Here is a 24,595-nt window from a genome sequence, read left to right on the forward strand (position 1 = left end):
GGCAAAATAAGAAAAACATCTGCACCAATCGTCATCTATTACTCATATTTTTAAATTTTATCTAACAATAAAAACAAAAATTAATTAATCAAAAGTACATATTTTTATCAAATTTTAGCCTTTTAAAAAAGACAGTGTCTTTCTAGTTATTTTTATGTACCAGTACTAAAAAGGATAAAATTGATTAAAAAAATCTAAACTCTAGAAAATGGCATGGGCAGACTGTTTAGTTTTTCAACTCATGTTATTTACCAGTTTAAAAAAAAAACTCATATTTACCATAATCTCACCAAGAAAAAAAAATGGTAAATGGGATCGCAGGCAGGGAACTGAAAATTATGAAACTGAGAGGTATTTTAGCAAAAAAAAATGGAGAGTGGTGAAGATAACAAAAAATTCGAAAAGTAAAAAAGAAAAAGAAAACAGACATAACGTATCACTGACACTTCTGCAACGTCCCGTCTCTATCATCCTCTCGTCTCCTTCTCCCCTACTTTTCTCTACTTATCTTCCTTCACTACCAAATTTTATTTCACTTCTATTTTTTTTGAGTTGTTCGTTTGATTTTTCTCTCGTAGTTAGTTAGTCAGTTAGTTAGTTAGTTCCGGTCTGAATAATTTTGGTTCGGTAGATGCGTCGCACAAGAATTTCAGCTCTTACTACTTTATGAATATATTATGTAAGTTCAGTGTTTTAGTTTACTTTTGTTCTTGATTATGTATTTTTTTTTGTTATGAGATCAGTGTTCTCTTTTAAAGTAAAGCTAATGTTTAATTATTTTAGTTTAGTATGTTCTTGAAGTTTTTTAATAATTTTTTTTATTGGGGAATTTGAGGATGACTGGGAGTTCTTTTGGTTTTATAAATATTTAATTAGTGTTTTAGAATAATGATAATGTTCATGTTTTTTTTTAATTTGATTTGTTTAATATAGTCAATTCTTTGCTGGCATTTTTTAAAATTTATTAACTTTTAAGTTGACATGTTCTGGTGTAGATCTAACAATGGAGTTTTTTGTTGATGATATCAAAATTGACCATTTCTTGACTTGTGTTTTTTTAATAATATAAAGGGTTTATTAATAGCTCCACAATCATTAATAAATGATTGGAAAATTGGAACCTCAGCAAAAATAAGTCTTAAATTTTCAGTCCTAAAATGAAATGCCTTCACTCTTTGATTCATGCTGCATTTTCTGCTCGTTTGGGTCGATTTTTCGAGTACTAATCCTCCGCTGTTAAATCAATATACTCACATTCGTGCTCTTGCAGCGTCAATTTGGGAACTCCTTTATCACTTCCGATTTGTTTTGGTTGTTATTTGTGTACTTGTATCGGATTTGGGAGCATAACCCATTCAGAAGAAGGTTTTGAATGATCATGCAATTTTCCTCCTTTGTCTCAATCTATGTTTATAGATATGTGACTGATTGTTAGTAAACTTCAGTATAGTTGCTCGGTTTACTTGCTCACAACTTTTATGTCGAAAAAGCTATAAAACCGGCACAGTGTAGTTGCTTAATCTGCTGTTTTTTGCTAGAGTAATTAATTGAATTGTTTCTTGCTTAGAGCTTGATATGTATATTTTCAGATACATTATGAAGAGTTTATGGCAATGGGAAGTGGCTTTTGCTCATGGAAATGAAGGAGAGACAGCGTTGGAGAGCTGAAGAGGACGCTTTGTTACGTGATTATGTTAAACAATATGGTCCAAGGGAATGGAACCTTGTCTCACAGCGCATGTGCTTGCCCCTAAACAGAGATGCGAAATCTTGCTTAGAAAGGTGGAAGAATTACCTCAAGCCTGGAATAAAGAAAGGATCCCTTACTGAAGAAGAGCAACGTCTTGTTATCCGACTTCAGGCCAAACACGGTAACAAATGGAAGAAAATTGCTGCTGAAGTTCCGGGCCGAACTGCTAAGAGACTTGGCAAGTGGTGGGAAGTGTTCAAAGAGAAGCAGCAGAGAGAGCACAAGGAAAACAATAAGACTATAGAACCGATAGACGAGGGCAAGTACGACAGGATTCTCGAGACTTTTGCGGAGAAGCTAGTGAAAGAGCGACCTACTCCAGCGTTCTCCATGGCCACTTCCAATGGGGGATTTCTTCATACTGAGCCATCTGCGCCTGCGTCGGCACCTGCAGCAAGTTTGCTTCCCCCGTGGCTTTCTACTTCGAATAGCATGTCCACTGTAAGACCACCATCGCCATCCGTAACTCTAAGCCTCTCACCTTCAACAGTTGCAGCACCCCCACCCCCTTCAATCCCTTGGTTGCAGGCTGAGAGAGGACCCGATAACACTCTTGTTTTGGGGAGTTTGCCACCGCATGGTTCAGTCCCGCCTTGCAGTGAGATTATGGTAATATCAGAGCTGGTGGATTGTTGCAGAGAGTTGGAAGAAGGGCATCGCGCTTGGGCTGCACATAAGAAGGAAGCTGCCTGGAGACTAAGAAGAGTAGAATTGCAGCTGGATTCAGAGAAGTCGTGCCGGAAGAAGGAGAAAATGGAGGAGATAGAGTTGAAAATGAAGGCTCTTAGGGAAGAACAGAAGGCTTCTCTGGATAGGATAGAAGGAGAATACAGGGAACAATTATCTGAATTGAGAAGAGATGCAGAAACCAAGGAGCAAAAACTTGCTGAGCAATGGCAGGCCAAGCATTTACGTCTTTCCAAGTTTCTCGAGCAGGTAGCGTGCAGGCCGAGGCATGCAGAGCCTAATGGACGGTAAGAAAGATTTGTTCTGTCTGGTTGTAGTTGGCTTGCTGATTTCAGAAATGGTGCAACATTTAGGAGAATTTTATTCATGGATGTCTACTTATTTAATGCCTGCTTACGGATTAGACTTCTTAAATGTAAGGTATGATTAAAATTCTGTATTTGGATTCTCTTTTGAAAAATATGTCATAAATGATATGCTTCTAGTGTTTGAAACTTTTTAGTGATGGTCATATAGGAAGATTCATATATGCAAGTGTTTGTATCCTTGAAGATGAATTGTTTAGAGGATTTTCGTCTATAATAAAATCCGAGTTAGTCACCGGTGATACTGTATTTCAGTGGTTACTTTTAAAATCATGGTTCAGTTTTGATTCTGTATGTTCCGTAACCGGTTCGGTTTTAGCTATTGTACTACCGAACCTAACCGTGGTCACTCAATTGATCATATATATCATAGCATGCGTTGTCCTTGATTGGAAAAGGAGCATTGATTATTACATCACGTTTCTCTATATTTGCTTCATTGAATATGTAAAAATTAGAATAAATATGAAATAATTAACCCTTACTTTTGGTTCATATAAGTTTGGGCATTTCCAAATGATGTTCACAGGTTTTACATGCAATGGTGTGAGCTTTCATGTTTCCGGTTTTGTAATTTTTGGAGTACAATTTCGTTTTTTAGCGTTTGGGAGATTTGGAAAGCAAAGAATAGAAGGATTTTTAGAGAAGAGGGGACAAATTATTTAGATTTGATTTTTGTTTGCATTAACAAATGAGTGATTCATTATAAATTTCATAATCCTAGCTTTAACTATAGGGGAAAATGATGTATTTAGATCACTAGAATTTTTCCTATCGGGCTAGTATTTTTTTTTGTCTTTCACTTGTGGTTGTGCTAATATAATTATCGTTTATCAAAAAAAAATCATAAAATTGTATAAAACAAGTATTCTTTCAAAAGTTAAAAATAACCATGTCATTCATTTCAAACAATAGAATGTCATTGGGAGCGACTCATCTCCTCTTCAGCTTTTGGTTGGAATTCTTTTTCTAACTTTTCCCCATAGACAACATTTTACATGTTGAAAAAAATATGCCATTAATAGAAGTGCCGATGACCTAAAATATCAAATGGTTGCCTCGTTTATCATTATCGATTAATAGGTGAGACTAGGGCTGTGCAACTGGTCGGTTCGAAAAAACCAAAAATCAAAATTTGATAAAAATTCAAAATCAAAACGAAACCAAAGTTATGTTCAAACTGCATCCGACCGAACCAAAAACATTTAGTTCGATTAGGCAAAAAATTTATTTTAAATTTTATTTTAAAAAGTTGACTAATGTTTTTTTTATATGGTATTAGTATATTTTATATATTATATGAAATTTATTAACCTACATATTAAGTATAATTAAAGAAGAAAGACTACAAAGGTATAAATAATTATCTTACTATTAATTTTTCAAATTTTTTTGGTCGTTCAGTTTTCAAAAAGCTAAAACCGAATATCAAATTTTTATATTGATAGAAACCGAAACAAACCAAAAAAACCGGATCAATATTACAATTTTAATTTGATTTGGTTCGATTTTTTTTGCCGGTTCAGTTTCTACACACCCCTAAATGAGAGTGCATATAGAGAAAAAAAAGATGAAAGAGGACATTACATATAAAATAACAAATAATGTTTTTATTTTCTAAATGAATATCGCTCTAATAATATAACCTTTTTTCTTAATTCATCCTTTTTAACTCATATGATATGGTAATTAAAGAATGGATGAATTAAAAATTGGTTTTTAAAATTTATATTTTTAAAAGAGAATTATACGAATGAATTATAGAAAATGAATTACAATGATGAGATATAAAGCCTTTTTCTTTTTAAATGGAATATCTCACGTTTTTATTGATTTCTTTTTGACAATGGAGAGAGCCATATATTTCTTGTCCATTAGTTTGAAAAGTATAGAAAACAAAATATATTTATTTAGAAGACGATTTATTAATGGTTAATGTCATAAAAATTCACCAATTTTACACGTTTTTTTTAATTTAATCACGTTCTTTCAAACTTCTCATAAACATACACCAATTTTCATTTTTTTTTCCCAAATTCATACATGAGGTTGACGTGTCACTCATCCATTGGTAAAAATAACTTACACCTCAGCAAATTGCACCAATGAATGAGTGTCATGTCAGCACCGTGTATGAATTTGGGAAAGAAATGAAAATTGGTGTATGTTTTTGAGAAATTTTAAAGAACGTGATTAAATTGAGAAAACATGTAAAGTTGTTGAATTTTTATGACATTATCCCATTTATCAATTATAAGGACCTGTTTGGAGACTCATGAAACCCGGTCAGTATTTTAAGAACAGGACCAGGCCGGCCGGTTGAATTGGTTAAATCGGAAACCAGCTTGTAGCTCGGTCTGAAAATGTAAAAAACCAAATATTTTAGTTGAACCGGATTGAACTGGATTGAATCGGATTATACCGATAAACTGGAAATTGAACCGGTGAACCAAAAATTAAACCGGTAAAAAACCAATAAACTATAATTTTTTTAAAGTTTTTTTAAATTTATTAAACTAGTTGAACCGGTCATTAAACCGGTTCAATCGGAAACCGGTAGTTTCAACGGTTCGGCCACCGGTTTAATTTTTAAAACATTGCATGTAACTCACCAAAGGTTTCTCATGAGACTTGATTGAAAATGGAAAAAAATATGAACGAAGGATAAAAATAACTCCTGAACTTAACACAAAAGATCAAATAAGTCAAAATCATGAAACCGGATCAAAAAAATCTACACATATGGTAAATCGGGTCAAACACACCCTTCACGCACCTTTGCTCACTCTCATACTGTGTGTGAAATGCAATCTCCTATTAAAAAGTCTAAATAGTCTTTATTATATTTTAAAAAATTCAAATTAGTACCTAAATTAAAAAAACAATAATTTTTAATTTTTTTTTTAATTTTTGGAGGAGAAGGAGCTGATCCTCCTCTTTCGAGGAGCAGCAGCTCCTCCAGCGAGGAGCAGCATGCTCTTCGGAAGAGCAGCAAATCTGCTCCTTGTCTTATAAGATGTTGCTCCTTGAAAGAGAAGGAGCAATTGGAATTTAAAAAAAACAAATAATCATCGGTTTGCGGTGAGTGCGCGACGGTCTGTGGTCGGAATGGAGTTTTCGGAATAGATGAGTGATTTGATCCGGTTTATGTTATAATTTAAGAGGTTAGTTTTCTCACTCTCTTTATTTTGATCCATTTTTACAACTATTAAATTTTTTTAATTTATTTTTACAACTTTGAACGTATTTGATCTTGCGTTGCCAAGTTATAGTGGTGCACCATGTCATTCGTGCAATAACCTATAATATGTTAGTCATGTATGTTTAATGATAAAAAAATATAAAATATACAAAAAAAGTTCTAATGCAAATGTTCATTTGATTATTGTAAAAAAAATGATATCACATAATAATTGCATGGAATAAACCTTAAACAATGGATTTTTTTTTTTCTGTCGGTGGTTGATAATTTTGGATGGAGTAAGATGATGAGTTGAGTATAGTGTGATTATGAAGTTTTTTTTATCAAAGGGTTATTCTAAAGTTATAAATTTATTAAAAACCTGGATCTATTACGGGGTCTAATTAGTCATAGAAATAATGTTTAAGAACGGTTCTACTTCTAATTCTATTAAAATCAACATTATTTATTATTTTGATCAAATCCATCTTTAGGTCCTCGTACTTTTAAAATTTTATTTATTTGGTTCTTTTTCAAATTTTTATCTTTACATAGTTCCTATTTTTAATTTATTTTGAGTTTTATGGTCCCTTTTTAGACTAAAAAGGAGTGTCATTGCCCTTGTCATGAATTGTGCGTGAGTCCGAATTTAAATATCTGGCTAACTTGACACGTTGATAAAATGTGTCACATCATCAAACTTTACGAGAGACAAACTAAACAAAAATTCATAAGTATATTGATTTACTGAATAGAAAAAGAAACCATATAGACACAAATTTGAAAGCATAAGAGCCTTTTGTGATTTTCGACGTAAAGATTGTTTATTACTTAACCGCGATTGAGCCACACGCTCACAAATTCCGTCCACAAAAGACCTATTAGCCTTTTGATAAATTAAGCCATATATTTACAAGTGACTTCCATGTATATAAAACGCGTTTCTTAAATCCTCAAATTTCAATTTATGTTATGAAAAAGCCGCTTTTTATACAAAGTCTTACCTGCTAAGTCTTGCTTAAACACGCACTCTTATTAATAATATATTACTATTCGTTTCTGTCATCAGACAAAGTCTTCAAAAAACACCTCAATCTTTCTCGTCATCTCATAAAGGACCAAATAAGCTGCTCCTACTTTGTTGTCTTCTGCCTCTCAAAAAAACCAACACTACACAAAAAAACAGAGGACATGGGCAAGACTATGGATTCCATTTTCAGAAGAACATTCAAGGCTTCGAAATTCAAGTCAGCTATCAATCTTGCTAACTCTCGTCTTGCGGTTTTCAAGAACAAGCATCAGGTCAGGTGTAATCAGGCTCACTCTGATGTTCTTCAGCTTCTTCAACAAGGCCACCATCAGCGCGCTCTTATTCGCGTATGTTTTTCTTTTCTTTTCTTTTCGTTGAGTTCATTTCTGTAAGGCGTGTTCTTGTTTTATTGATTTTTCGAGGTGATTAACAGGTTGAGCAGGTGATTAAGGAGCAGAACATGGTTGATGTTTATGTTTTGATGGAAGGATACTGTAATCTTATTGGAGAAAGAGTTCACCTCATTGAACATGACAGGTTGGTTTAGCAGAATACTGGTCAACGTTTGTACCATTTGAGCTATAGGTCGTTGGTTTCTTCTTATTATTATTGATTATGATGATCACATGTTATATTATCTTTCTGATGATGGTGTTTTTTATCAGAAATTGTCCTGAGGAATTGAGGGAAGCTATATCAAGTTTACTATATGCATCTACGAGATGTGGGGATTTCCCCGAGCTTCAAGAAATCCGGACTGTTTTAACTTCTTGGTACGGCAAGGAATTTGTTGCTCGTGCAACCGAATTACGGAACCATTGTGGAGTTAATCCAAAGGTATTACACATAGTCATCTTATGAATCAGTCAAGAATCCAAATTTAATTTGTTGACTTTGTCAGCTTAGCACAAAATAACATTTTGGTTTTCCATGCTTGAATTTTCTGTTACATTAGTCTATACATTAACATAATTGATTTTATATTTTGCTCTACGTGTTTAAAACAGGAACTATTTAGTTTCTTAATTTTACAAAATGTTGATATGTTTTGGTTTGTTATAGATGATACAAAAGTTATCAACCAAGCAGCCGGATTTGGATAACAGAACGAAGCTGCTCAAAGAAATTGCTTCAGAGCACAACATTGTTCTACAACTCGAAGAAATCTCTATCAAAACCGAGGTATGTATTGTTTATCTCGAGTATTAAGAGATGTTGTGTCATTAATGTATATGTCCGCTAACGTCTGAAAATTTTCAGAAAAAACCGGAAGCAAGCACGAAGCATAGTGAGCCTGACCCTGATAAATCAATTAATTCAGGCAGCCCGAAGGTCGTCGAAAATCTAAAATTTTCCTCGGAAGAGATGGGAAGTGACGGGTTCTCTGATTCGGTGAAGTCCAGGAAAAAGTATAGGGATGTAGCTGCTGCAGCTCAAGCAGCTTATGAATCAGCAGAATATGCTGCTGCAGCTGCACGAGCCGCTGTGGAGCTCTCTCGATCTTACCCTCGCGATCCTGACGATCAGAGCAGTCCCAGTAACAGAGGAAGAAAGGTATACGTTAATGAGGAGACTCAAAAATCTGAATCTGAACTTGAAAACCATGAAATCCAGAGTCAAATTGAAGACAGCCAAGTGAAAAATAACAATGCAGTGGAACAGAACTCGGTGCCGAGTTCTGCTACAAGTTCATTTATTGTGGGAAACGATTCGAGAGTGACATCGATGACCCTGGATGCCGAGGAGCTAGTTAGGCGGTTGGATAAGGATATAGTTTTCGACGAGAGCGACTCCGAAACTCATTATTCGGGTTCCGAAGTCCGGAAAATTCCTCCTGTAATTCAAGCTGGTAATAAATTAGATTCGGTTAACGGTACAGAAGGGTCAGGATTTCAAAGTTCAGAGCATCTAAACAGAGGAAGGCAGGGACGATTTTCAGTTAGGACGAGAAGCATATATTAAGTTTGACTATTGCGAGTCTTTTCCATGAGTTTTGTTCAATAATCTGATTCTTTTTTTTCTTCTCTTATTGTAGAAAATTTTGTGAAGTTTATAATGAGATTGAAAAGTATTGAATTTTGTGTTTGAAATTGTATGGCTCTATGAAAAGAAGTCTTAACAAAGAGAGCAAATTGCTCTCCCTCCTCTCTAAAATGTGTCACAATTCATATTTTTCTACCATTTAAAAAAAATTAAATGATATAGTTTTTTATTTTTATTTTTCAACAAAAGTTAGTTCATCCGTCCATTTAATGTGTTAATAGCTCAACTAAAAAATTTAACTAAAAAATTTAAATTTCAATTTAGTCCTTAAACTTATCTTTAAAACAAATATAAATAAAAATTATTAATTTATAGGATCCAACGGCTCAGGGAGCAGAACTAAGAATTCTACTATGGGGTGGCTAATTTGTACAAAACAAAATTTGAGGGGGCTAATTGTATAAAAATTAAAATTAAGTAACTATATTTTTTTAATAAATTAAAACTTAAAGGAGGAATTAAGCCAAAAAAATAAATTGCGAGGGCGGTCGCTACCTCAGCCATGTAGCTGGTTCCGCCCCTGCAACGGCTTAATAAGTTCAATTAATGTATTTTTTATTTTCCTTACTTTAAATTTCAATTTTTTTACTTCATTTAATTTTAAAACTTAAAAAGTTAAATTTAATAGTAGCTTTTTTTCTAAAAATTAAAACATAAATAAATACTAAAAATTAATGAGTTGTTAGCTCAGTAAATCTCATAATAATATAATTTTTATTAACACATAGTAAAAATATAAGTTTAAATATCAAATTAATTTTTTTAACTTAATTAACTAATATAAAAATAAACAGAATGACTAAAATGTCAACGGAAATAAAAGTGAAAATTTGATCATCGATCACAAGAAATAAAAGTGTGAATTATTATATATATGAACGCCACAAATTAATTTAATCTAACTTTATTTTTTAACGAAATCAATCTAATTATCACTTTTAACTATACTATAACTAAAATATTATATTATCATATTTTTATTAGAAATGATTCAAAAGCTATATGCAGTTAGCTTTTTTTTTTTTCAATGAGTTTAGATTAATTTAAAATCGAACTATATTTGCTAATTTTTACTTGTTATCATGCCTTGTGAGATTGACAATTTTTGTTGAGAAGAAAAATAAAAATAAAATAAAATTGGACAGACTAATTAATAAAAGCCCAGCCTAATAATGATTATTTCGGACCCAGCTAAATAATGATCATTTCGGGCCTAGCCCAGCCCAAAGAAAACATGTGCATAGCTAGGGTTTTATCATTTGTTTCTTTGGTTTTATACCCCTGAATTTACAAAACCATATCTCTAGTCTCTTGCAGCCAAGAGAGAGCCAGAGAGGGATTCAGCGATTTTCTTCTGCTGTATTTTAACCACCTCGTAAGTCAATTTCTTACTTATCCGTTGTTTGTTTCCCAAGAAAATGCTAATCTGAATAGAAAATGTTGCAGTTTTTTGGTTCGGTTAGTTCGCCTTCTATGTTATGAAAGTAGCCGAATTCGATTCTCTAGGGTACTCCAACCTTTTATTTTTCGTGCGGATCTTTTAGTAGTAGGGTATAATTAGCAGCTGTAGATTTAATCTTAATGTAAAGTTATCATTTTTTCAGTTTTTTTAATTTTTTAATTTTCTATGTTAATTACTTGGTAGACTATTAATTACTATCAATTAGAAGATTGTTGTATGAGCATCTGAAAATTTTTAGGAAAGGAAAATTATTTATATCTGAATTAACTCATTTTGTTACTTGCCAGTTGAGCAATGAAGCATAACAATGTTATTCCTAATGGCCACTTTAAAAAGCACTGGCAGAACTATGTCAAGACATGGTTTAACCAACCTGCCCGCAAAACAAGGAGACGCGTCGGTAAGAAGTTGTTTCTTTTGTTTTTTAGGTTGCTGCTTTTCGGTTAATGATTTGATTCTTGTCAGCTGTAACTTGTCGACTGTAACTAAGATAATGTTTTTTTATTTTTAACTCATTCCTTCTATTGTTGCCCGTTGCAACTCTTATCAGCTCGTCAAAAGAAAGCTGTGAAGATCTTTCCTAGACCTACATCGGGTCCTCTTCGCCCGATTGTTCATGGAATGACATTGAAGTATAACATGAAATTGAAGGCTGGGAGAGGATTTACTCTTGAAGAACTCAAGGTTTGTTTCTTGTTCTGTTGATGTTTCTCATGTTTTAATCTTCTAGCTTTATCTCTTAGGAACATTGTAATTTTATGTGAACTTACGTTATTGGTTTTCTTTATATTTCGCTTGGTCAAATTTCTTGACATAGTTGATGAGAGGTTCTAAATGTGTTTTTATAAAATTGATATTGACATTTTTTGTTTTAGGTTTATGACAAATCGTTAAATGTAGTTTTAATTCGAAGCACATTTCTCTAAGAAGTGATGTAGTTTGTCTACATTTGATGTGATATCGGTTTGTATCAGCTACCTTTGACAAATCAACTCTGATGTTTTTTGGATTATTATCAGGCTGCAGGTATTCCAAAGAAACTTGCCCCTACAATCGGAATAGCTGTTGACCATCGAAGGAAAAACCGGTCTTTGGAGGGTTTACAAACCAATGTTCAGAGGTTGAAGACCTACAAGGCCAAATTGGTTGTTTTCCCAAGACGTGCTCGCAAGGTCAAGGTAATGTAGATTCCATGTATTCCTAGTTACTAGTATATTTACTCATCTGCAATATCATTAATCTCTGAATCTGTAATTTTCTCATCTCAGGCTGGTGACTCTGCTCCTGAGGAGCTGGCAACAGCAACCCAAGTCCAAGGGCATTACATGCCAATTGTACGTGAACCCCCAACCGTGGAACTTGTTAAGGTCACTGAAGAGATGAAATCATTCAAGGCCTACGACAAGCTACGCATAGAGAGGACTAACCAGCGCCATGTTGGTGTTAGGATGAAGAGAGCTGCAGAGGCTGAGAAAGAAGAAAAGAAGTAGGAATTGTTTGTTGTTGTCTATCACCATTTCAAAGTTTACTTTGGACTGCTTTTTTGCAATTTATTTTCAAGTATGTTTACTGGAATTTTCTCAATTATTAGTGCTAGTCTCAATTAATGTTGCGTTATGGTCTTCTTTTAATATTATATTTTTTGGTTGGACTTGTAATCAATTTTGTGTACTCTTAAAGGCTTCCATGCTGAGCTTCAATTCAGATTTGTGTGCAAAAATCAATCCAAATGCTGTGCAACTAAATCAAACTATTAAGCTCAGTATAGTTTGGTTTGATTGCACTCTTGATTCAAATTTTGCTTTAGAGCTATTTTCAACATTGTTAAAAGACTAGAGGTGTTGAAATGCAAGTTAACCCATCATATTTCGAATGAAGTGAACCAGATCAAAATCTCTTAATAATTGAAATTGCAAATGAAAATAATTCAGTACAAAATAAAGGTATTGTCGTAAAAAAGTATATTTAAAAAAAGTTACAAAATAAATAAATTTATTAGAAGTTTGTTATACTCGAGAGCCGAATATGTTAATGTTGAAACTCGATTCGATAATTGACTCTCGCAGATCCAACTCGATTCTAATTGATTTGAGCATCTTGAGTCTAGTTTAAGTATTTTTCGAATAAATCTCAAGTAGTTTGTGAGCCGACCTGACTCCATTACATCCTTAGTAAATGTTTTTTTTTAAAAAGAAGCTATTTCGCTCACAAGGTCTATTGTACCTCTGATGATTAACATGGAATGCATATATTACCTGCAAGAGGAAGATAAGTAAAACTCGATATGCATATGACAAGACCTTCGATGCCAATACTGAGACGATTTTCCAACTTTGGACTGTATCCATAGCTTGGTTTGACAGTATTTGATTGGTTTTGGGACATATCCGTAATCAGGTTTTTTCTAAGATCAGGTTTTGGAAGATAACCATAATTTGATTTGCTAGTTTCTGGTTTGGAAACGATCAACTTTGGTTGTTCAGGTTTTGCTTCTGAGAATATTTTTCATCAGGTTTTGCTTCAAAATGTTTGACATTGGGTTTTACAATTTCTGATTTCTCTTGTGGACTATATTTTTCGGGTTTGGAGAATCTGGCTTTGTCTCGGGATACTGAATATCGGGTTCTACACTTTCCAATCTTCTGGACTGTACTTTATCTGGTTTGGCATCTTCTGATTTTGAATTAGGGTAGGTGCTTTTGGAAGTAAACGTCAGGTTTTGTGGTGTCTGATTTCGATTTTGGATTATAATGGTCTGGTTTGATTTGGATAGACAGTATCAGGTTCAACTTCAGTCAAGAGTCCAAATATAATTTGTTGATATTGTCAGCTTAGCAGAAAATATGCAATGTTTGTTCTAAACATTTTGGTTTACCATTTATAGTTTTTGGCATGAATTAATTGTATGCCCTCATATATTTTAAGCCTAATGATCTGCAAGAGCCGCTGAGGAACTCTCTCGATGTAGAAAATTTTGTGAAGTTGATAATAGAAAACTATTGAATTGTGTTTGAAATTGTATGGCTTTATGAAAAGTAGTTGTTTAAACTATGGAGATGAAGACACAATTAAGTGGAAACTGAAGTAAAATTACCTGTCTTACAAGGATGCAGAATATACAAACTCAGTAACATATATATATCCAGAAAGTGACTAGAAGTTGTATGCGTAAATACATGATAAAACATATAACTCATTCGTATAAACTCACTGGCCTCTGGTACGCTTCTTACCAGGTTGAAGCAAATCACTGAATGACTGCAAACTCACACCAACATCTTCATCATACTCGAATCCAAGTTCCTCCTACAGAGACATTAGCACTTGTTAAGCACAACTTGTGCCACGCCAAAAGCAACATACAAAACATGAATTTACAACCACCTTAAATTCCTTTAGATTCTTGGGTGAATTTTCAGTAATAGCGTCCCAGAGATCCTTAAACATCCTTTTACGCTTTTTCCAGTGACTTATTTGCTCTGAGTATATTTTCTCGATAGCCTTTCGCTCTTCTGGGCTAACCAAGGTAACTCCTCCACGAAGTTTTACCATTTTGTCCTCCATTTCCTTGACCTAGAATTGACAAATGGCATGTGCACAAAAAGTTAGCAAAATACACATTTCACATCTTTGATTTCCAAAAAATATTAAAATACCACCCCTCTGACCACTTGTATCTGTAGTTAGTCGAGACACTAAATTCAAATTGACGACAGCACAAAACTTCGATTTAGGGAGCAGAATACCAAACCATACAACAGTGTTCACCTTGTAAAAGTTGAAGGTGCACAATTTTAAGTGATATTACCATGAAATGATGATTTGAAAAAAATAACATCCTATACTGCAACTAAAACAGGCTAATAAAGAGTCCAATAAAGATGCAATTCCCTTCAACCACTAAGGTACAAAACAGGAGACACAAGCCTTAGTAATGGAGCATTCGTTAAAGGCCACTACAGGCACTTGCATTTCACCCTGAGAGATGTTGCAGTTCAGGTACGCCCAAGGCCAGAGGATGCACTTTGATCAATATGCTTTGGACTACATACAACAATCAGATACTTGAAAAGAATCAAAACTAATTACCTCGTTTCTCAATTTTACTTCTTTATCATGTATCTGCTCCAATGTCAAATTTGACTGCAAAGCCTTAATTTCTGCAAAAAAACAATGCAAATGAGATGAAACCACATGCTAGACAACTGAACCAAATTTGTTATAATTCTCCTAACATCAATGACAAGTAAATCCCACACAAATCTATGCAAAAATATCTTATTTTATAGGCCCATTCTTCTAATTCCAACTTACATAAAGAGTAAATAATATCAATTGTGCAAAGAAAATGCTACCTCCCTCAACCGCATTTGTTGCTTTCTTCTGCTCTTCAACCTGTTTCTGAAGCTCAGAATTTTTTTCTTTCATAAGATTAAGCTCTTCAGAGTTTGGAATTTCAAACTGATCTTGGCGAGCAATGTAAATCTTTTGCTTGCCATACTCTTTAAATGAAATCTTTCCACTATCTGCAAGAGAATCAAGTGCTTTCTGTACAGCCGCCTTTTTGAGATTAAACTTTTGCAATGCATCAGCAGCATTTTGTGAATTCACCGGTCTATTTTGCTGAAACAAAGACAAGTAGTAGAACCATAAAAAATCATTACATCAAGCTTGAAGCACTCTCTAATTCTCTATGTAATTTACGCTGTTTTGTCAATTAAAAGGCATAATTTCCTCTATCAAAAATGTACATGAGTATTAAATTCAAATTTATGTCCTCTTATATGGAAATATTCTGAAAAAACAGTATTAATCTACAATGTAACGTTAATCTACTGGTGTTCATAGCATAATCGACAGTTCTAGAAATACATATTATTATAATTATTTTAAGTAAAAAAAACGAATTAAAAAACTTCTACGCCAAATTAACAAAAATAAGGGGCAAAAAAGAGAGATTAAGTTACCTCGTTAACAAAGTTTAACACGATCGCTGTCAAAACAAAACATTAAAAGAGAAGTTAATTAATGAAATACCTAGAGTTGAAGAAATGCAGATTAAAATTTGAATCGAAATGAAGTAGAATAAACTGAAAAAAGTAATCAAAAATTTAGGGCGGAGACTGTTTATATAAAACAAGTAATTAATAAATGGAATAGAGATAAAGAGTCGTCTTCTACCTTCTGCGCTATCCGGTTTTGGAGCCATTCCTTATCTCGCAGATGAGTCAATCGGAGAAAATGCGCGGGAAATTAAAAGTAGCTAAAAGAAAAATGAGCCAGTGCTGTTTGGCAAATTTGATACGATAAAATTAGGAAAGAAGAATAAAACGGTGTCGTACTATTTTTTTGATTTTTTTTGTGTCGGTTCATTGGGTTGGATATTTCGACAGAAAACGTAACGATAGCCCATAAAATGAGCAAAAGGTTAAACATAGTCCCTAGACTTATGATTAGAGCAAATCAGTCATTTTCAGCTATTTTAATCAATTAAAAATAATACTCTCTATTTTCAGGATAATTAAGGATAATATTATAAGTTTTAGATCAACTAAGAATAAAATTGAATCATATCGATTTTCAAATTTGTTCATATTATATGTTTCTGTCTTTAATTGACATAAAAATGAAAAACATAATCCTTAATTGATCAAAATTGTTAAAATTGAGCTATTTAACCCCAAATTACAAGTTCAGGGGCTCAATTGACTACTTACTCCAAATAAAATTGCAGATTAGCCAGTGAGAAACTGAAAATAAAAAATGGCAGCAGCTCAACCTCTAACACTACTAAGTAACAGCTGCTGCCACTCCTTCAATACCTTTCCCGCTCCAACGACGACGTTTCGTTTCAATTCAAAATCATCAACAGTCGCTCACCGTCGCCATTCCATCTACAACAACAATCAAACTCATACCGCCCTGAAAAACCGCTTGAAATTGAATAAGATTAATACCCAATTCATTTGCCACGCTGCTCGCCGCAAACCCACCGCCTCAAACGCGGCCGTTTCAATAAAGCAGGAAGAAAATGGCGGCAAGAACAGTAAAATACTGAAATTGCTTCAAGTGATATTATGGGGATTTGAAGGTGTTTACATTTTGTGGCTCTTTCTTCTTCCTTATGCCCCTGTAAGCAAATTGTTCATTCCCACTGTTAAATAACTTCAATTTTTACCTAGGTAGCACGTACACAGGAACATAAGACATTTGGACACAGATACGGTGAAACAGTGTTATTTTAAGATTTTCTATGTAAAAAAGTAAAGTTTGGTGTTCGAAAGGTCCAAGTGTCCGAAATATTTCTGAAACGGGACACGTTTATTGAATGAAGTGTGCTACTTAGATTTTTACTAATTTAATTTTTGATCTGTTATGTGTTTGTGATTGTGTGTGTGAACAGGGAGATCCAGTGTGGGCTATTAGTAAGGACACTATAGATTCACTCATTGGCCTTTCTCTCAATTTCTTCTTTATCTTGCCTTTTCTCAACTTTGGTAAGGTTTTAGAAGTTTAATAACTTTGTGATAGAATTGGTAATTTAGCTAATGAAATTTTGAAACCTTGATTATTTGCTGCAAAATGGACTTTTTGACAGAGTAGTTGGCATTCATCTTATTGATGCCCCGGTGCTTCACCCGGTAAGCTCTAGAATTATTATTGTTTGCAGTGAAATTTGGTTGGGTTCCATTGTTTTTTTGAAGTACGAAATCTTTGTTTCTTCAGGTATCTGAGGGATTATTCAACTTTGTCATTGGATGGACTTTTATGTTTGCTCCTTTGCTCTTCACCGATCGTAAGAGGGATCGGTACAAATGGTCGTTAGACGTTTTGTGGAGCTTGCAGATGTTCCTTACTAATAGTATGTTTCCTAAACTTTTTGTGTTTTAGTTAGCTTATAGATTGTTAGATTGATCTTCATATGAATTTATGTTCTTTTAGTTTAACCATGAGTCATAATTTATATTTGGTCTAATTCAAACTTATTGACCTTTATTAATTCTCAGCTGACCTTTTATTTTCGGAAATTACCTGATTTGGATAATTGCATTCTAATTATAGCCAAATGTCTCATTTGAGTGAATATCACTCAGTTACATATGGGCGAAAGTCACATGTTATTCACTCATATGGAACATTTGCTATAATTAAATGCAAAACAAAATTAAAAAAGTCGAGTTAAAATTGATAAAGTTCGATTAGATTTGAATATTTTGGATGGTTCGACTTAGATCTTTAAATTTTTGTTTTTCCTATGACTTTAGCTACCATTTTAGTTTGCTAGTATAAAATGGGTTACTTCTTGGTCCAAGGGCAACCTGGTTTTTATTATGTTGAATAAATAGGAGTAGGATTCTGCTGGGAATTTTGTGCTAACAGATGTATCGTTATTTTTCATATAACACCAGCATTTTTGATACCTTATATGGCAATCCGGCTAAATGAAGCTGATTCTGAGTCAGTTCCACAAAAGCGCTCTCCGCTAGGCAGTGTGATGACAAATGGTGCACCAATAGTGGGGCTGATAGGTGGATTTGCATGTCTGGTTTCAGTATTATGGTCCCTTTATGGCAGATCGGACGATAATTTTGGAACCATAGCAGATAGATGGGAGTTCCTGATAAGTTACTTAGGATCGGAGAGGCTGGCTTATGCATTCATTTGGGATATATGTTTTTACATAGTTTTCCAGCCTTGGCTTATAGGTGACAATTTACAGAACATTCAGAAAAGCAAAGTGAGTTTACTGAACTATCTTAGGTTTGTTCCGGTTGTTGGTTTGGTGGCCTATCTTCTTTGTTTGAACCTTGATGAGGAATGATAGCTATATGCAGTTCAACAATTCATGCAAAGAAATTCGATAAGCTTCATCTACCAATTTATATGTGATGTGTGATTATTTTTTTATTTTTTTTAAAATGTGATGTCAAAATGAAGAAAATGTATTGAGTTTCGAATCTCATTATACTCGAAACTAATGTACTTCTATAATTTTATTTTATGTGTTATTACAATCCTTTTTGCGCTTGCAAACATCTTAGTATTTTGGAAAATAGAAAAAATTAAGATGTGCTGTTAAAGTAAAATAAAATAAAGTAAAGTTTGAGTTTTATTTCTTTTGTTTGGAAAGAAATTAAAATAAACAATGGATTAGTAATAACAATAATAACTTTGTATCTGATTGAAGGCTCAGTAAATATTGAATTATTAATATTTGAGGCCTAAGCAAAATAATTATCAATTTTTGAAATATATTTTAAGGCCAAATGCAAATGCATAATTATACTCGTGAATTTTAACATTTTTTTTCACCTACACATTTCAATTCTTCAAATCATAAAATGTCGTAGATAGAAGTTTAGACGTACAACAAACTCATGCTATTGTTAAATTTATATGCTAGAACGAAGCGAGAGGTTAAGGATCAATTACACATCTAAACTTAACATTTTTGTTAGATTTAAACACACTAGTGACAATTTGGAGATGACGAGCAAGGTGATATACGCTAGAATGAAATGAGAGAATAAGGATCAATTACACATGTAAACTTAACATTTTTGTTACATTTAAACACATTTGCGACAATTTGGAAATGATCAGCGAGATGATATTGAATAGGCTCGAATGAAGCGAGAGGTTAAGAATCAATTACACATTAAACACATTCCGAAAAAGTGACGGCCAACTTAGCTCACAACTAGGCACAATGATGGCAAATGGTGCATCATTTATGGATGAAAAATTTGGGAGCATAGCAGATTGATGAAATTTTTCAATCGTTCAGCCTTGGTTGTTCACTGACAATTTGCAGTAACATTCAGAAAAGCAAGATTGATATAATGAACCATCTCAAATTAGTTCCGATGGTTACTCGCGATCTATTCAAAATTAATCTGAAAACACGTAAAATTAAGTCGAATTTACTCGGTCAAGCTCAAAGTTTGAGCTAATACTGAACTCCAAATCAGATAATGACAAGGCCAAGCTCCGAATCTATGTTACACCAAAACCTTGAAACGAAAAATGCCGAAACAAATGAAATAACATTTTTTACAAGATTACATTATAAATATAGAATTTTACAGTTTCAGAACATAGCTCGGAACTATAAACTGGTAGAATGACAACTCTAAATTCAAATTAATGCGAAATGCCAAAACATGATAGAATTACAAAAATTAGCAATGCAAACACAAATACAGCATCCATGAACATAATTAATCAATGATACAACAGGATGCAATTGTAACAAAATTTACCAACTCAAGAGGTAAGATTGCCACCACTTTGCTGCCACAAATTGATAATATCAGTAGCCTGATTAAGCAATATAATCATTTTCTTCTGAGAAATCCATGGCTTACTCTCTAAAGTAGTCTTAAGCTCTTCCCAAGCATCTTTTCTCGGCCAAAAAAAGTAGGGACTCAAAGGAATTGTACCATGTCCAGGAATTACCTGATCAAGTGCCAATCCAATGTTCTTCTCCATCCATATAAACTTCAATACCAATCTTGGCTTCTCCACTTGCTTCACAGCCACCTCAATTTGCTGCATAAATTCAAGAAATCACAAAAATTAGCTAAAGAAACTAACAAACTATATAACTCAAATCGTATAAGCGCTGAGCAGCATTCTGCCAAGGTCGTTATAGAAACTAACAAGCTATAGATATAAGGTCGTGGGTTCTATTTCTCCCACAAGCGCTCGCTCTACCTAATTATATATTAAAAAAAAATAAGTTAAAGAAAAAGAAAGATTTGAACCTCTGAAATGGGTTCTTCAATTTCTGGAGCTTCTTCTTCTACGGTGAGAGCTTCGGCGGATGCAAAAGTTGGTAATCTTGGGTTTCTTGATTCTGGGTTGATAATTCTTGATGAGTGGAGGAGATTTGGTTTTGGATTAACGAAAATGCTTGTTTTGATCGGCTTGGATAAGGGTGTTTGATAAGGAATTGGTGAAAATGTTAGAGCAGGACTTATAGAAGATTGAATTGCTGTTATGGAGAACATTTTGATTTTTGTTTTGGGATTTTAGAGGGAGTAAGAAGTTAAGGATAGAGGATGATTGATTCTATGGGAGGAGAATTAGAGCATTGTGTTTTGGTATTTGTTCTTCACTGAATCACTGATGAGAATGGAGCTGGGTTTTGGATAAGGGATATGGGATTTACTGGGATTTGGTTGTGGGCTTATGGGCTAGGCCTACACTAATGTGTATGGGTTTCATTTCTATGGGAGGATCCGAGCAATAACCATATGCTTACCAAATTGAGGACATTACATGAGCACTGTAGAAGTTCTCTCTTACACGGACACGCTTGGTTTCTTACAAAATAACCCCACTTTTCTTCTTCCAAAAAATCGAGAACAGGGAAGGAAGATGGAAAATCATCAAGATAGTGAGAGAAGAAAACACAGAGGCCGACCAAATAGCTAAAGCGGCCTCAAAAAGGAGTGAAACATTCCAAGACCTGGAACTAAACGAAGAGATCAACCCTCCGAGAATCGACGAACCAACGAACTACTACGTGCAGGATGGATGCAACTGTTGAAACATTGATACCGATTGTTGAATCTTTGGTACCAATTGTCTTGACCGGTTCTTGACCGGATTGGTATGCGCAGCGGAATCGAAACCATTGGTAGGTATTTAATTATGGATTTGATCAACAAACAATAATATAGAAAAATAATAAATAACACAAGAGATTTACGTGGTTCTGCTTTAAAGCGTACATCCACGGGCGAAAGATTCGAGCCATCCACTAATCATCAAAAGGAGTACAAAATTGGTGTAGAATCACCAAATAGAGAACATCTCTAGTAAATATGCCCTTAGAAGAAAAACCCACAAAGTGTTTCTCTCTCTACAAGAAATACCCAAAAGGGTAAGAATTAACTTATATTCCTCACATCACACACACCCCCTTTTCCCCTTATTCACATCAATGTCTACATTGTGTGTTCGGTTTTTGGTGTCTTCTAAAAGGTGAATAAGGTAGTGTATATATAGTGAATAAATAGTCTATATGGCATTAGGAATATTAATCCTAATTGGATTTATACTTCCTAATTACTCAATGACAACAAAGTTATCCTTCACCTAAATACCCCACAATAGAGTCCTAATCCAAATAGGAAATAGAATTTTAGGCATATTCCAACAATCTCCACCTTGACTTGAATTCTCCAATAAACTGTGATTACTGTTGTGCTCCACCTTCTCCATTTAAGTTCAAACTGAACTTATTCCAAAAGAGGTTCTTTGAGGAGGACCATACAAGTTTCAAGAACGTCTTGAACTTGCTGAAACCAAAATGACTTGAAGATTTACTATCTTCGGGTGTATCAATCAAAATTTCACGAAGCTTCGAATTTTGTTGGTCTTAAAACTGATACCAGAAACAAACGTCATTAGTAGCCTATAATGATTAAATAAAAAAAAACAAATGTTGAGATCGTAGCATATCCCTTAATCTTCATAAGTCGATCACCCAATGAGCATACATCACAAGTGCAGCATCCAATCTCACTTCATCGCCAAATAACCCATAAAACTCGTAGTTTTATATATTGAGATACCAGACATGTGCATATAGAAATCATGTTGAACATACATTATTGTTCTAACTGCCTCATTATGCATCTTGTCCTTGACTGAACCAAAATCCCAAAATTCTGCATGTATTGACCGTTACCCATAACTACACTCCACTATCAACTCAGTTGTAGACGGAAAACCAATCGAAATTGGCACATATGTGATATGAACAACCTGAATCTGCATAAATTTTGGATAAAAAATATTCTGCCTATCTCCAAACAAATTGGCTTATGAGCGATTCAATAGTGACGCCGTTTCAAATTACAAACGTTGTAATCCATCTTGTGTCTAAGATTGCTACTTAATCAAAACAAAATCTCTTTTGCAATATCATGATTTTATCAAAAATCTGATTATGCCCAAACGAACTCTTCATTAAACAAACTCTTAAAAGCAATTTTTATATTACCAATAGAATTTTATGAGAGTATAAAGAGATTACCCCAATCATTCATCTTACAAAGGCTCTATAAAATCCTCAAATAGTTGTGTGTTTAAAAAAGTCATACCTTTTTTTTTCTTTGTAGTTTAAAGTAGCATATTGATCTCCATCACAAAAATCTCCTAAAGAATTTTAATACCCAAGTCTGTCTTCAATTGACGACTTTCGGCACTTCCAAATTTGGTGGCTTCTCTATCTCCAAATAATCTTCTTTGTGTCAAGTAATTTCGTCTTGCGAAATCCTCCAAATAATACTTTGCCATAATAATCATCTTCCAAAATTAAATCTGAAAACCAAATTAGCTCCGATACCAATTGTTGAAACATTGATACCGATTGTTGAATCTTTGGTACCAATTGTCTTGACCGGTTCTTGACCGGATTGGTATGCGCAGCGGAATCGAAACCATTGGTAGGTATTTAATTATGGATTTGATCAACAAACAATAATATAGCAAAATAATAAATAACACAAGAGATTTACGTGGTTCTGCTTTAAAGCGTACATCCACGGGCGAAAGATTCGAGCCATCCACTAATCATCAAAAGGAGTACAAAATTGGTGGAGAATCACCAAATAGAGAACATCTCTAGTAAATATGCCCTTAGAAGAAAAACCCACAAAGTGTTTCTCTCTCTACAAGAAATACCCAAAAGGGTAAGAATTAACTTATATTCCTCACATCACACACACCCCCTTTTCCCCTTATTCACATCAATGTCTACATTGTGTGTTCGGTTTTTGGTGTCTTCTAAAAGGTGAATAAGGTAGTGTATATATAGTGAATAAATAGTCTATATGACATTAGGAATATTAATCCTAATTGGATTTATACTTCCTAGTTAGCCAATGATAACAAAGTTATCCTTCTCCCAAACACTTCATTAATAGAGTCCTAATACAAATAGGAAATAGAATTCTAGGCATATTCCAACAATCAATCATAAAATATATGGAGGAGAAACCCTAGAAGACACCAAAGAGGTAGAGAAATAGAAGAATAGCTAGCATGTATGCTATCTGCCACTACACCCTATACAGAACATCAGTTAGTCATCCGTGGTTCAAACGCATATCTAAAAGGGAATGACTATATGTCCTGAGGAAAATACACGAAGGAATAGGCAGAACTCATGAAGGGGCTAAAGCTACAACATAAAAGGCATCATTACAAGGGTACTACTGGCCAACAATGGAGATAGACGCACAAAAAATGGTTAAGAGATGCGAAAAATGTCAAAAACACAGAGACAAATCACGTGTTCCATCCCAAATGTCTTTTAGCTGAGTTGTCAGTTCAGTTATTTACAGGGGACACTTGTCAAGCACGAATGGTGCGAGGTATCTTGTGTCTGTTAGAGTACATCTAGTGTGTAGAGAATCTCTAATGGTCCCCATACCTTACTTGTTGATCAAGTAGTGAGCGATATGCCTGTATCCCGACTAGTAGGTATCAATGTCGGAGAACGTGTTTTGATGCTGAGACAGGGGTATGGGATACAAAAGTACTGTGGTATCATTGTTTATCAGTGTTATTGGGACCATTAAACTCTATGAGTCAGATTTTATAGTCGGGAGTCTATAGGTCGGGATAGTTGTTTGGATTTGTAGGTCAGACTTTGTCTTTTTTGGACTTAGTGACATTTAAAGTTTTTGAGGTTGTTTTGCCCTATTATATTATCGATAGTTATATAATTTTGATGAGTGTTAGATTCGTGATCATTTTTTTGGCTAAAAAATGAATATCATTGATAGATAAAATAGACTACAAAAGTCTCAAACTACAGTACCAGGCTATATAATCACAACAAATACAAATAGAACATTCCGGCTAACAAATGTGTCACCCAAAGGGATCTATTACGTAAAAAAAATCTAGATTAAAAATAAATATAAAAAACATAAGTCATATTGTAAAATTTCAGATATATAAATATCTCTAGAGGAAACATAAAAATATCTCTGATCCGACGATTCCAACTTTAGCCGAATTTCCGAATAATATCTTGTTGAAGTTTCAAACTTGA

General features: G+C 33.9%; 6 protein-coding genes across 7 annotated transcripts; 4 read left to right on the plus strand and 2 right to left on the minus strand.

The window, feature by feature from the left end:
• The first annotated feature begins 359 nt into the window (after positions 1–359).
• LOC126673939 (transcription factor AS1) lies at positions 360–2,931 on the plus strand. 2 transcript variants are annotated; one of them, XM_050368271.2, is made up of 2 exons: positions 360–679; positions 1,568–2,931. In XM_050368271.2, exon 2 carries the CDS (start codon positions 1,634–1,636, stop codon positions 2,726–2,728), a length of 1,095 nt encoding a protein of 364 aa, XP_050224228.1. In that variant the 5' UTR covers positions 360–679; positions 1,568–1,633; the 3' UTR covers positions 2,729–2,931. The 2 variants fall into 2 exon arrangements, with proteins under 2 accessions (XP_050224228.1, XP_050224227.1); XM_050368270.2 differs by having other exon boundaries at positions 361–679; positions 1,590–2,931.
• A 4,107-nt stretch (positions 2,932–7,038) lies between these two features.
• On the plus strand, positions 7,039–9,103 carry LOC126671608 (uncharacterized). Its single transcript, XM_050365389.2, has 5 exons — positions 7,039–7,360; positions 7,447–7,550; positions 7,679–7,850; positions 8,076–8,195; positions 8,274–9,103. Exons 1-5 carry the CDS (start codon positions 7,175–7,177, stop codon positions 8,973–8,975), a joined length of 1,284 nt encoding a protein of 427 aa, XP_050221346.1. The 5' UTR covers positions 7,039–7,174; the 3' UTR covers positions 8,976–9,103.
• Positions 9,104–10,321: 1,218 nt separating this feature from the next.
• Positions 10,322–12,135, plus strand: LOC126675051 (60S ribosomal protein L13-1). Its single transcript, XM_050369624.2, has 5 exons — positions 10,322–10,431; positions 10,806–10,918; positions 11,069–11,202; positions 11,538–11,696; positions 11,787–12,135. Exons 2-5 carry the CDS (start codon positions 10,813–10,815, stop codon positions 12,006–12,008), a joined length of 621 nt encoding a protein of 206 aa, XP_050225581.1. The 5' UTR covers positions 10,322–10,431; positions 10,806–10,812; the 3' UTR covers positions 12,009–12,135.
• A 1,451-nt stretch (positions 12,136–13,586) lies between these two features.
• Positions 13,587–15,827, minus strand: LOC126675065 (homologous-pairing protein 2 homolog). Its single transcript, XM_050369640.2, has 6 exons — positions 15,700–15,827; positions 15,486–15,511; positions 14,874–15,141; positions 14,608–14,678; positions 13,903–14,091; positions 13,587–13,824 (listed from the first exon to the last, which is right to left on the minus strand). Exons 1-6 carry the CDS (start codon positions 15,725–15,727, stop codon positions 13,726–13,728), a joined length of 681 nt encoding a protein of 226 aa, XP_050225597.1. The 5' UTR covers positions 15,728–15,827; the 3' UTR covers positions 13,587–13,725.
• A 414-nt stretch (positions 15,828–16,241) lies between these two features.
• LOC126675064 (uncharacterized) lies at positions 16,242–18,401 on the plus strand. The gene is made up of 5 exons (XM_050369639.2): positions 16,242–16,650; positions 16,922–17,015; positions 17,122–17,159; positions 17,245–17,380; positions 17,928–18,401. The coding sequence occupies exons 1-5, from the start codon at positions 16,282–16,284 to the stop codon at positions 18,338–18,340; spliced, it is 1,050 nt and encodes a 349-aa protein (XP_050225596.1). The 5' UTR covers positions 16,242–16,281; the 3' UTR covers positions 18,341–18,401.
• Positions 18,402–19,533: 1,132 nt separating this feature from the next.
• On the minus strand, positions 19,534–20,649 carry LOC126671043 (30S ribosomal protein 3, chloroplastic-like). The gene is made up of 2 exons (XM_050364738.2): positions 20,286–20,649; positions 19,534–20,070 (listed from the first exon to the last, which is right to left on the minus strand). The coding sequence occupies exons 1-2, from the start codon at positions 20,529–20,531 to the stop codon at positions 19,786–19,788; spliced, it is 531 nt and encodes a 176-aa protein (XP_050220695.1). The 5' UTR covers positions 20,532–20,649; the 3' UTR covers positions 19,534–19,785.
• Between the last annotated feature and the right edge of the window lie 3,946 nt (positions 20,650–24,595).

This window comes from Mercurialis annua, linkage group LG3 (assembly GCF_937616625.2).
Source record: "Mercurialis annua linkage group LG3, ddMerAnnu1.2, whole genome shotgun sequence".
Lineage (NCBI taxonomy): Eukaryota > Viridiplantae > Streptophyta > Magnoliopsida > Malpighiales > Euphorbiaceae > Mercurialis > Mercurialis annua.

Excerpts from the sequence above, each read along its gene's own strand:
- LOC126673939 (XM_050368271.2), top strand. The coding sequence starts at position 1,634 with ATGGAAATGAAGGAGAGACAGCGTTGGAGAGCTGAAGAGGACGCTTTG.
- LOC126671608 (XM_050365389.2), top strand. The coding sequence starts at position 7,175 with ATGGGCAAGACTATGGATTCCATTTTCAGAAGAACATTCAAGGCTTCG. Across the intron at positions 7,361-7,446 it reads ATCAGCGCGCTCTTATTCGC|GTTGAGCAGGTGATTAAGGA; the intron begins GTATGTTTTTCT and ends GGTGATTAACAG. Across the intron at positions 7,851-8,075 it reads ATTGTGGAGTTAATCCAAAG|ATGATACAAAAGTTATCAAC; the intron begins GTATTACACATA and ends GGTTTGTTATAG.
- LOC126675051 (XM_050369624.2), top strand. The coding sequence starts at position 10,813 with ATGAAGCATAACAATGTTATTCCTAATGGCCACTTTAAAAAGCACTGG. Across the intron at positions 10,919-11,068 it reads CAAAACAAGGAGACGCGTCG|CTCGTCAAAAGAAAGCTGTG; the intron begins GTAAGAAGTTGT and ends AACTCTTATCAG. Across the intron at positions 11,697-11,786 it reads GACGTGCTCGCAAGGTCAAG|GCTGGTGACTCTGCTCCTGA; the intron begins GTAATGTAGATT and ends TTCTCATCTCAG.
- LOC126675065 (XM_050369640.2), bottom strand. The coding sequence starts at position 15,727 with ATGGCTCCAAAACCGGATAGCGCAGAAG. Across the intron at positions 14,679-14,873 it reads AACAAATGCGGTTGAGGGAG|AAATTAAGGCTTTGCAGTCA; the intron begins GTAGCATTTTCT and ends GTTTTTTTGCAG. Across the intron at positions 13,825-13,902 it reads AGAATCTAAAGGAATTTAAG|GAGGAACTTGGATTCGAGTA; the intron begins GTGGTTGTAAAT and ends ATGTCTCTGTAG.
- LOC126675064 (XM_050369639.2), top strand. The coding sequence starts at position 16,282 with ATGGCAGCAGCTCAACCTCTAACACTACTAAGTAACAGCTGCTGCCAC. Across the intron at positions 17,016-17,121 it reads CTTGCCTTTTCTCAACTTTG|TTGGCATTCATCTTATTGAT; the intron begins GTAAGGTTTTAG and ends TTGACAGAGTAG. Across the intron at positions 17,160-17,244 it reads ATGCCCCGGTGCTTCACCCG|GTATCTGAGGGATTATTCAA; the intron begins GTAAGCTCTAGA and ends TTGTTTCTTCAG.
- LOC126671043 (XM_050364738.2), bottom strand. The coding sequence starts at position 20,531 with ATGTTCTCCATAACAGCAATTCAATCTTCTATAAGTCCTGCTCTAACA. Across the intron at positions 20,071-20,285 it reads TTGAAGAACCCATTTCAGAG|CAAATTGAGGTGGCTGTGAA; the intron begins GTTCAAATCTTT and ends GAATTTATGCAG.